This window comes from Symphalangus syndactylus, chromosome 8, assembly GCF_028878055.3.
Source record: "Symphalangus syndactylus isolate Jambi chromosome 8, NHGRI_mSymSyn1-v2.1_pri, whole genome shotgun sequence".
Classification (NCBI taxonomy): Eukaryota; Metazoa; Chordata; class Mammalia; order Primates; family Hylobatidae; genus Symphalangus; species Symphalangus syndactylus.
In genome coordinates this window covers 141,004,055-141,016,300 of record NC_072430.2, presented here as the reverse complement: position 1 = coordinate 141,016,300, position 12,246 = coordinate 141,004,055, and the positions used below count along the sequence as shown (strand labels likewise).

The following is a 12,246-nucleotide window of genomic DNA, read 5'->3' as shown; positions in this document are numbered from 1 at the left end:
TTCTTAGAGAGTGTGTGTATATGTGTGTGTACATTTGTGTTACATTTAACTAATTCGTTTAAAATTTATTTAAGTTTAGGACATGAATTGAATCTTTAAGATAATGATTTTTTCCAAGTAATTGATTTAAGTTTATAGTTTTGCTAATGTCTTTTCTAAACAGAGTTTTGAATTTTGCGATATTCTTGTTTCACAGCTTTCAAAATGGACTTTAATGTTGTTCTCTTACCGTTGGACGTTTCTTTTCTCCAGAGCTCCCTAGTATTCGTGGATTTCACCCACTTAGCTATTGGTACAGCCTGTCCTAATGACCAGAATCACAACAGCGTTCGCCATAGTGTCTACAAAAAATAAGAAAGGAACAAGTATAAAATAAGAAACTATTCTGGGAATATAAGAGCATGCCAAAAATTAAAACAATAACAATAACCACTCCAAAATTTAAATAATCCAAATGATACACACAACTGAAAGTCAAATTGGTTCTGGAAGATAAAGCTAAAGAAATCTCCTATTTGTACTGTAACATAGTGATTTTTTTTCTCCTATTTGCACTATCACCTAGTGCAAATAGATGAATGGGAAATATAAAAGCTCAGAGTCATGAAAAATCAATCTGGTGGTCTGGCATTTATCTAATGTTTATTGCAGACAAGGAAATGGACAAAAAGAAATAATAGAAGGAAAACTTGAAGAGTTGAAGGCAATTCTTTATATTGAATAGACCTACCAAAGGAGAATACAATGAATGAAGAAATGCCTACACCTACATACATTTTGATGAACTTTCAAAACTCTAAGAGTAAAGCATTATAAACACTTTCAGGGAGGAAACAGCTTATTTGCAAAGGAACAACAATTAACTTTGCAAAAAAGGAACTGGAAACTCTACCTATTAGAAGTAGAATTCCTCAAGGGAACTACCAAAATGCCATTCAAGTGGGAGGGGCCAAATGAAGACATCTTTAGAAATGCAAGTCCTTATAATATTTATGGCTGTACATATTCATTCTGAACGTTACACTCAAGGACATACTTCAGCAAAATGAAAACTGAATACAAAAAAGAAGAACAAGGGTTATATGGTTTGGATGTTTGTCCCCTCCAAATCTCATGTTGAAATGTGATTCCCAGTGTTGGAGGTGGAGCCTAGTGGGAGGTAATGGATCCTGGGGGCAGATCTCTCATGAATAGCTTAGCACCATCCCCTTGGTGATGAGTGAATTCTCTCAGTTCACACAAGATCTGGTTGTTTATACGAGTCTGGGACCTCCCCTTCTTTATCTCTTGCTCCCTTTCATCACGTGAGGCACTGGCTCCCTGTCACCTTCCATCATGATTGTAAGCTTCCTGAGGCCTCACCAGAAGCCAAGCAGATGCTGGCACCATGCTTCTCAGAGCCTGCAGAACTGTGAGCCAAAATAAACTTCTTTTCCTTATAAATTACCCACCCTCCAGTATTCTTTTATAGCAGTGCAAAAATGGACTAATGCAAAGGGTAAACAGAGAAACTAGGACATCTCATAGTTAAATGTAAACATATCTTGCTTTTCAAAATTAATTACAGTCTATGATATTATAAAATGAGAGGTTGTGGGAAGAAAAGTGAACACATGCATAGGTCCTATACTTGTTCAAAGAAGCTCTAGATTATGATAAATTCTAGACAGATAGAAATATAGATGTTAAGTAACATGTTAAATTTTAAGATAACCAGTAGAAGATTAAAATAAGTTGTATAATTTTTAAACCACTACATGACAAGAATGAACAAAACTACATAAATCCAACAGAAGGTGGGAAAGGAAGAAAAAAAAAAAAAAAAGAAAGTGTGTTAGATAAAAAACTTGAGAAGATTATCTCCAAATGTTTCTTCTGTACAATGGATACAATTTTTCTTTTCTATAATTCTCAGATTGAGTTTTTTTAATCCATATCTATGTTGTTGACAGGAGAGAAACCTCAAACATATTGAAGCTGAAAACTTCAAAACAAAAGAACATAAAGCATTATGTCAGGGACTTTGGATTAAATACACTGAGTAAATGCACTCAGTTAGCTTTGCTTCCTCTGGATGCTTGTATTTCTTATTTGCCTTTGCTAAGACACTATGGAAGATATTAACACATTTGTTTAGTTTCTGATATTTTTACCAACTGTAACTTTTATGACCTCAAACCTTGTTGCTTGTATGTATTTTCAGAATCCACCTCCTCTCTTTAATGAAGTCAGTGCTACAGTAATCCAGGCTGAAAAGGTGGACTGCCTGCGGAATGAGGTGCAGATAAAGCATGAAGAGGACTACAGGGAAGCCCTGGTTACCATCAAGAATGACCTAAAGTTGATAGAAGGCCTGGACATCAAGGAGAACCTTCAAGACCAGATCTGGCATTGGTTCATCGAATGCAGGTGAACATGAGCTACATCGTGACATATCCAGTCTGTTCTTTAGTGGCTGAGGTTATTGTATGTTTTTAAGCACAGAAGCCTATTGATATAGAGTCATGAGGTTTCTTGGCTTCATTTTAGAAACGTGAAGTGCCAAGGCTAAGAATTCAGAAATTAATTTTTTTAAATATGGAAAAATGGCCCACATAGTGCCTATGTGACCACATGGCTTGGAATATAATGAGTACATGACATAGCCCAAGGATGGCAGGACTTCACAGGCCAGGTCTGTCTGAAAGAGTGACTCTGTAGGCTCAGACTCAGACCACGCTACACCGGTTTGGCCAAGAGATCTTTATTAGAGGCAGCAGGCTGGGCTGGGCAGGAGACAGAGAGAGAGAGAGTGGTGGGGGGTTTGCTGCTTTTATGCCCAGAAGGGCTGCGTGGATGTTTGTGATTGGTTGGGGTGGGGCTTAGAGCGAGGCGGGAAAAACTTCCCTCTCTGATTGGTTTTTCTTGGGCGGGCTCGCATTGAGGAAGAAGAACCCGGAACTAGGACCCAGAACCAGCGCCATTAGGGTGCTCTTGTTACCTAACATGCCTCCCTTTTTTGTTTTTTAAGAAGTTGGGGGGGGTGGGCGTTACTGTTCGTCTGGCTACTTCCTGCTGAATGGGGGTGTCATGGGGAAGGGATATTGGAGGACTGTAGGGGCAGAGCAACAGCAGGAGGCCAAGAAAGACGGCGCTGAAGGTGAACACCTCCCGGGGTGTGAAGTCTAAAGATGTCCCTTGTAAGTAGAGGTCATCTATGGACTCGAGCCATCCGTGTGGCAGGGAAGGATCTGCTATGAGCCACGTATCTTCTTGGAGGGCCTGCAGGAAATCTAAGAAATTACAGGTCCTGGAGGTGGAGGCCATGGGTAGGTGAGTGCTGGTCGTCGTCTTCGGTTGCTAGGAGTTGGTAGTGCTTAATGAGAAGCTGGTTAAAAGTCTGGTTAGATAAGGAGGAGATTCGTTGTTGCATGAACTTTATTAAGCAAGGGAGGAGGGTACAAAAGGCTGCTATTCCTAGGAGGGGTCCGAGAAAGGGTAGGACCCAAGCTAAAAGAGGCATTTTTAGAGTGTCCCAAAGTAAGTAGCCTGTGTTTGTTTCGAGGAGTTTTTGTCTTATGTCATTAAGATTTTTTATGTTGGTCTCGACAACCTGGGACTCATTAATAAAGTAACAACAGCTTTCTTGGAGGAGAATGCATGTGCCTCCTTTTTCAGCTGTCAGGAGGTCTAGGGCTCTGCGGTTTTGGAGGACTACTCCGGCTAAAGAGGTGATTTGTCGCTGCAGGGCGGCTAGTGACTGCGCAGTTTGTTCAATAGTGGATTCTAGGTGTACCTTTAATTCATTAACCTGCGAGACTCCGTATCTGAGGGAGGTGGCCCCTAGAGCGGAGCCTAGAAGGGAGGTTGCAAGGGAGAGGCCAAGGATGGCAGGTATAAAGACAGCACGTCTTTTTCTTGGGGCCTGATTTATGGTGGTTAAGGTTGAAGGCGATGGTCCCTTCGGAAAGGGAGAGGAGGGTAAGTTGTGGCAGGAGTGTGATGGGGAAGCAGGTGGCATTGATGGAGGAGTTGATTGTTTTGTAAAGAGTATGGTTACACCAGAAGAAGTATCCATCGGGGGTGGAAGAGTTAGGGTATGAGGTGGTGGTATTACAGAAGGAAGGGGATTCTAGGATGTTTGTGTAGCAGGTAATGGCCTGGGACATGTTGAAGAGGGGAACATCGAATATTAAGGGGATGTTGGGGAGTGATAAATGACTGGTAGTGTTAGTAGTGTTCGGGAGAGAGACAGGAACAGCAATAAGTGGCGGTTTATTGAGGCTGGCACATAGGAAGCAGTTGGAGGGAGAGATGTTAGAGGTGTTTAAGAGTTGGATTCCTTCCTGTAGAAGTAAGAGCCAAGACTGCTGTACTGAGACAGAAATAGAGGGGGAGTCTAGCTGCTGAAGGAGGTCTTCAGCAGCTTGAGAGATGTTGCTGGAGACACCGGGAAGTGTGAGGAAAGGAAGGGGGGCACTGGGGCATGATCAGGAACTTATGAGAGCATGTTGGGGCAGGGTGGTCTTTGGCTGCATGGGGTGGCCCCCTACTTTGACCATAGGAGGGCCAGAGGTGGAGACAGTGCCTTAATACTCCTGCAGAACCGAGGAAGTAGGAGGGAAATGACGAGATGCCTACTCACCGCAAGAGGCACCCTGGGCTCCTGCATGGTGATGGTGTGTGTCGGGAAGAGGTCCTAGGGCCCTGTCAGTCGTAGGCTGCCAACTTAATGAGATCGGCTTTAGGACGGGGTCTGGCCCAGCTCCCCTGAGGGAGCTGGGGCAGTCGGTCGCCCAGTGGCCGGATTGTTGGCACTTGGGGCACGGTCTTTTGGGTGGCCTGGGATTAGGACACTCATGAGCCCAATGACCTTTGTTCCCACATTTAAAGCAGGGTCCAGGGGGTTGGCGGTGAGTGGTGGACATAGAGGCATGGCGTCTGATAGGCTGGGCTGAGGCCTGGAAGGCCTGAGCCAACATCTGGCACTTATGCGTCCTTGTCTGCTCGTCATGGTTGTGGTAGACTTTGTGAGGATCTCAGTCTGTGGGGTAAAGGGACCTCTGTCTAGCTGTTTTTAGTTTGGTCTGAATGTCTGGGAAGCTTTGTGTGAAGAAATGCTTTGGGGTCTATGTTGTTGGATTGTTGGGGTGCCTGTGTAAGGCGGGTGAGGAAGGCGGACGGGTTTTTAGGGGAAGTTGGAGGGGTCGGAGAGGAGGTGGGGGCGGGGATTGTTGGCGGCGGTGTGGTGGCGGAAGGGCGAGGTTGGGGATGGTGATATGGCGGCGGTTCATCAGCAGGGTTAAAATCGGAAGTAGGAAGGGGAGAGGGTTGGGAAAGGCTTTTGGAGTGGAGGCCAGCCATGACACTTGTTGTGGTTAGGGTTAACAGGGACACATAGAGGTGAGGCTTATCGTCTAATAGGAGAAGCTAGGAATATGGAGGATCTCTGCCCAATCTCCCATGCACACAATCATTGTAAGGGCCCTGGGGAATTTCAGGGTCTAGGGTCCCATAAGGGGCCATTCATTTTGGTTGTCTAAGGGGTAGGTCGGCCAATCTTGCATGCAGAATTTGATCAAGCGTTTAGGTTTGAGGTCAGCGGCAAGGCCTAGGGTAGCCAGATTGTCTAGAAGGCATTTTAGGAGAGAGTCGGCCAGCAGGGATGCGGAGCCTCCCATAGCGGGGGAAGGGGCAGTGATGGCTAAGAGGGCGTCCCCTAATTAGCCGAACACTGTAACCAGGCTCAGAGCCGTCGGTTGGTCGTCACCAAGGCGAAGGGACTGAAGGGCCAACAGGATGGCTGAGGGACCGTGAGCCACTTGGTACCAAGATTTTTGTATGTCGCCAACAGTATGGCGCGGAGGCTCAGGCCGGAAGAGCGAGGGGGAGAGGGAGAAAACTCAGTTCCCTGTGGGTCGAGGAAGGAAAGCAGGAGTCTGTCGCCACAGTATAGGACTAGGCGGCAGACTACGGAAGGGGACTTACCAAACAGGAGCTGGTGGTGGATGCGCTGTTCGGCGGACAGGAAATTGGGCGAAGGCTGGCCGGGGGATGCGCTGTTCGGCGGACAGGAAATTGGGCGAAGGCCGGCCGGGGCCTGGTCTGAGTCTGAGGGCGACTGGGGTCCCGCTGGAGGTGGGGAGTCCAAATCCGAGTCACGGCACCAATGAAAGAGTGACTCTGTAGGCTCAGACTCAGACCACGCTACACCGGTTCGGCCAAGAGATCTTTATTAGAGGCAGCAGGCTGGGCTGGGCAGGATACAGAGAGAGAGAGAGCGGTGGGGGGTTTGCTTCTTTTATGCCCAGGAAGGCTGCGTGGATGTTTGTGATTGGTTGGGGTGGGGCTTAGAGCAAGGCGGGAAAAACACCCCTCTCTGATTGGTTTTTCTTGGGCGGGCTCGCATTGAGGAAGAAGAACCCGGAACTAGGACCCGGAACCAGCGCCATTAGGGTGCTCTTTTTACCTAACACTGTCCAAAAGCCAGGGGACCCAGAAACAACCTTCCCTTCTGGCATCTAGCCAGCCTCTCTACTTGTAAGAAGCTTGAGATTCTCGATCATGGTCCCTCCCGGTCATAATCCTTTGAGGCAGCTGCTGATTCCTGGGACTAGACACCTGGCCACCAGGTCTCCTTGAAATGATGGTGTGTTAGGTGGTTCTTGGATTGCTATAAAGAAATATCTGAGGCTGGATAATTTCTAAGGAAAAGAAACTTAATTGGCTCAAGGCTTTACAAGCTTTACGGGAAGCAAGGTGCTGGTATCTGCTCCTTTTTGCCTCAGGGAGCTTTAACTCAACTCACGGCAGAAGGTGATGCAGGAGAAGGCATGTCAAATGGCAAGAGCAAGAGCCAAAGAGAGAGTGCGGGGTTGGCGGCGGGGGGTGGTGCCACACACTTTTAAACAACCAGATCTTGCAAGAACTCACTCACTATAGCAAGGACAGCACCAAGCCATGAGGGATCCACTCCCATGACCCAGACACCTCCCACCAGGCCCCACCTCCAACAGGGGGGATCACATTTCAACACGAGATTTGGAGGGGGCATCCAGACTTTATCAGATGGGTAGATTTTGATGAACTTTCAAAACTCTAAGAGTAAAGCATTATAAACACTTTCAGGGAGGAAACAGCTTGTTTGCAAAGGAACAACACTTAACTTTGCAAAAAAGGAACTGGAAACTCTACCTATTAGAAGTAGAATTCCTCAAGGGAACTACCAAAATGCCATTCAAGTGGGAGGGGCCAAATGAAGACCTCTTTAGAAATGCCTCCAGGCATTTCTAAATACAAGCCTCCAGGTGTATTCATATTTAAGGGTGTTCTTTAATGCTGTTAAATGAAATGTTAAATGAGTTAAAACTTGTTTACAAAAGATGGTTTGTAACCGGTATTCATCAGAGAATTTTTCTACAGAGCAGAACACTTTGTTGGTAACCTAATTAGAAGAGTTTTTTAAATCAATTTTATTTCAAGAAGGGAAGAAAAGAGGGCAGATTGTTATGATCAGTCCCAGGAGCCATAGAAGGCAGACTTGGCCATCTGTTTTCTTGATGGGGTATTGCATCATATCACATCAGGTCTCAAGATGCTCTGATGCCAACTGTGGTTAGCTCATCAGGACCAGAGAATTTAAATGTTGGCAATAGAAAAATCGAACTTTCTCTCAGAAGATTCTATTAAAAGATATCTGTGGCAGGTAGCCTGTAAGCTGGCCTGCAGTGATCCCTCCCCTGAAGTGTGAGCTATACCTAGTAACACTTCCAAAGACAAGGATACGGCTAGAGTGATGGGATATCACTTTCATCCTGCTCACCTTTCCTGTTCTCTCACTTGCCTTCTCCCTTGCTGGCTCAGAGGAGTCAGCAACCGTAGTGTCAGCTGCCCAGTGGAGAGGCCCACAGGGCAGGTTGCTGGGGGAGGCTCCCAGGAAACAGCCAGCGAGAAGCTGAGGGCCCCCTCCAGCAGCCTGAGAACTAAATGCTGCCCACCAACCACAGGCATAGACTTGGAAGTCGACCCCCTCAACCCAGGTGAACCATCAGATGAGACCACAGTCCCCGCCAGCACTTTGTTGGCAGCCTTGTGAGAGACCTTGAAGCAGAGGCACCCAGTGAGCCACATCTGGTTCCCCACCCAGAAACTGTGACACAGTATGTCTTTGTTGTTTCAAGCTGCTAAGGCTTGGAGTGACTTGTTATGCAGCAATAGATATCTAATACATATCAATTACTTTTACAGTGATTTACAAAAATCTAAACTACTATAAACTTCTTGTGTTAACTTTATGTGGGATCCTAATCCACTATCTCCTCAATAATACTTCAATTTTATATCAAAGTTTCTTTACGAATGTTTGCTTCAATGACATGCTTTTGACTGAGAGTTCCATCTTTTCCTACAATACAATTTTAAAAGTGATGACTTTTAAAAATTCAAAATTGATTACATTTGTGGGGTTTTCTTTCCATGTCTTATTTATCAGGTATATTTTATAGCAAAATGGGATATTTTGAATGAAGAAGTATTTAAAATGAGGAATTTGATGTTGTGTAAATTCTGTACTGATGGTGATGAATGGAGACAGAGGGCTGCTGTTAACTGAGCAGGCGGTATCGATGTGAGCATACCCCTCCTTTCTCCATCCCTTTCCTCCTTGCTTTCTGGGGATGGTTTCATGAGAGTATACATTTGTCAAAACTTATAAAATTCTATCCTTGAAATATGATCAGTTTATTGTATATCACTCAGGCCTCCATAAAGCTGTTAGAAATATATCACAGTAATGGTAGTATATCAGCAAAAATGCCAATGCTTTTGTTCTTTAAAATATCGTGTTCTGTTATCCAGAATACCAAAACCCGGTTTTCCCATGCTGCCTTCGTTCTCAGACTCCCACTCCTGCTTATGGTATAAGACTTGCATCTTCATGAAAAATGGGCCACAGTAAAAAAGACAATAAATAAATAATTTTAAAAAGCGGTGGGGGAGGGAAGACTTGCATTTGCTAATTATAGGTGACTCTGTCTCTTCTGGTTTAAAGTAATCTCTTTCAGGTTAACTGTCTCTCGTGGGTAAATTTGAAGTCAATTTAAATGTCTCTCTCTGAAGAATCTTGTCCCATTTTTCTTCTTCTTACTGCATCTGACTGTAAAAGGAAATTCCATATCCTTACACCAACAGCTAGTGGCTGGGGCAAAGAGTGCCAGGCACACGGTTTCATACCCTGGTGGTTTTTTGTTTTCTGTTTTGTTTGTTTGTTTGTTTTTGAGACAGAGTCTCGCTGTGTCACCCAGGCTGGAGTACAGTGATGTGATCTCGGCTCACTGCAACCTCTGCCACTTGAGTTTAAGTGATTCTTCTGCCTCAGCCTCCCGAGTAGCTGGGATTACAGGTGTATACCACTATACCAGGCTAATTTTGTATTTTTAGTAGAGACAGGGTTTCACCATGCTGGCCAGACTGGTGTCAAACTCCTGACCTCAAGTGATCCACCCACCTCAGCCTCCCAAAGTGCTGGGATTATAGGTGTGAGCCACCGTACCTGGCCCCTGGTGGGTTTCTGCAGCCATGTGGTATGGCTGCACTGGTCTGGCCCACCTGGTCTATTGGGGGCTTCTTTTGCAGCCCATGGTTTCTGCCACGTGTCCCCAGGCACTGGCCACCCACAATCCAAGCCTCTTGGGTCTGAGCCCGGCTCTGCTGGCTGCTGGTTTTCCCCCATCAGCATAGATGGTGCCAGGCCCAGGTCTCAGGGGCCTATCCAGCAGGTCCCCTCCATTTTGCTACCATCAACCCCACACCATGCTGCCAAGGGGGGAAGATGAGCACCGCCTTGAAGTTCTCAGATTCTCCTCAGCCACTCTAGGGCTTCTGCTAGGGTCTCAACATTCACCCTGCTCTTTGACCGAGGCCCTTACTGCATGGGGCCCAAGGGCTCAGGGTCCCCACCCCCACTCCTCTCTCTCCTTCCCTCACCGTGCTGCCCCACTACTTTGTTGTTCAAGTTGAGAGTGACTTGTTAGGAAAGCCCCCTGACTGTTCCCTCCCAGGTTCCTTCTGTCTCCTCCTTGAGCTCTGAGAGCCCCTCCACTTTGCTCCTCCAGGCAGTTTGGCACAATGATTAGGAATGTAAACTGGAGCCATTGCTTCCCGCAAAATAGCTGTGTAAGCTTGGGCAAGTCATTTAGCTTCTCTATGCGTCAGTTTCCTCATCTGTGTTATGAGGACAAGAATTGTCCCTGTTTCACGGAGTTGTGAACAGATGAAGGGTGCTTAGACCTCTAAGTGTGGGCCACTGTCATTTCTCCTAGGCTGTAACCACTGCTCACTCAGATGCCCCCTCTCCCATGTAAACTGCAAGTCCCGTTAAGACTGTGCCTGGTACTAGGATGAAACTGGTATATAAATTTCATGAATAAGCAGTGAATGGTGCAAGCCAATGGTATAAGCCAATGGTATTACAGTTTTTCATTCTTATTCAATTACATAATTGGGTCTGGAGAAAATATACTTGGGATGATTTTGTGCAGTTGCAATCATGGAAATGCAGGTAGAAAGGCATTGTTTCAAAAGAATTAAGTCTTTTGATTAAATCACTTTGGTTTACACCGAAAACTGTCCTTTCCATAATTAACAAGGATTATATGCTGTGTGCTCAATGTTCATGAGTTTCCCTTATCAGGAACGTCCCCCATTTTCTCGTGTGTCAGAAAATAGGTATCCAAAAATATATTTTCTGTAAATGAAATGATTCTTTACTTTCATATAGACAGAGTAAAATCTAATTTATTAAGTGGCAAAACCAAGTTGAAAGCACTATGTACAACTGTAACCCCAAATATGCTATAAAATATATATATTGTATATATTCACAAACACATTTAACTTGTTAAATCTATGTTTGCAGTCCAGGCATGGTGGCTCACACCTGTAATCCCTATACTTTGAGAGGCTGAGGCGGGCAGATCACCTGAGGTCAGGAGTTCGAGACCAGCCTGGGCCAACATGGTGAAACCCCATCTCTACTAAAAATACAAAAATTAGCTTGGCGTGGTGGCAGATGCCTGTAATCCCAGCCACTCGGGAGGTTGAGGCAAGAGGATTGCTTGAACCCGGGAGGTGGAGGTTGCAGTGAGCCGAGAATGCACCACTGCACTCTCTCCTGGACGACAGAGCAAGACTCTGTCTCAAAAAATAAATAAAATAAATATATATTTGCAGATGGATGGAAATTCCAGGAAGGATGCACTAGAAACTGTCAGCATGGCTACTTCTAGCGGCTAGAGTCGTGGGGTTACTTTTTGTTTCATATTTTTCTGTACTGTTAGAAGTAGAGAAAATAAGTGTTATTTTTATAATAAAAACCCTCATTTAAAAATGTATGTGAGGACAAAGAAAGGCCATCTATTTGGGTTGATTTTACATTAAGACACCCTGATTTTAGAAACGTCAGTGAGTATAATACCTTGGGCACCCGTGGCAACCATCTTTTGACAAAAGGGCAGGGAGACGGGGCTGGCCGTGGATGTGAGTTGCTTCCCCGCCTGTGGTCCTGGCAGGGTCACTGGAGACGGGAGCAGCTCTGGATATCATCCTGGGAGCACGTTCTCAGTTGTCCCAGGGTTTATGGACGCCCTTTGAAGATCCAGCCCTCACTGGCCTGTCCCTTGAGAACACTTTATCCGGTGTCCTTGACCTGACAGTTTGGAGTCCAGTGAGAGTCATCCTCGTGGGTGTGCTGTGCAGACTTCACAAAGATGTAAAAATGCCTCTTTTTGAAGTAATGGAAGGTCAAGGGTGAATTTATTTTCCTGAATTGGATTACACTTATCTGATTGACTTTGATAAAATCCCTTTCCTTGCTTTTTTAAATCAAAGGCAAATAAAAAGCAAATATTGTCTTTTGAAACATGAAACACGGTCAGTCCTCAGGATAAATTCCAATAGGACACACAATGATGGCTCAACAAATTCTTAAAAGTTACAGTTAATATGCACGCCCACGATTTGGAATACTTCGCTTATCTCATTGAATCAGCACTTACAGTTGTCAAAAGGGGTTGTTTTTTAAGTCAATTCTTACGTTATTGTATGTGAAGTTTTTTTTCCAATGTTAAAAGTAACATTCATTGTAGAACATTCACAAGATAGAGCTTAAAGAGGAAAATTAAAATCATCTGTGAGGATATAGAGATAGCTACCATGAAATTTCTTTATAAATTTCCTTCCAGTCCTTTTCTCTCACATATATATGTATAT

The 12,246-nt window shown here is 44.9% G+C and overlaps 1 protein-coding gene across 8 annotated transcripts in view; it reads left to right on the top strand.

Moving 5' to 3' along the window:
• Nucleotides 1–12,246, top strand: part of IQCA1 (IQ motif containing with AAA domain 1) — a 178,892-nt gene that overhangs the window by 38,396 nt on the left and 128,250 nt on the right. For all 8 annotated transcript variants that reach the window (XM_063645773.1, XM_055291068.2, XM_063645774.1 and 5 more), the window contains one exon: nt 2,204–2,409. In XM_063645773.1, coding sequence (XP_063501843.1) covers nt 2,204–2,409 — 206 coding nt within the window. The remainder of the gene's footprint in view (nt 1–2,203; nt 2,410–12,246) is intronic.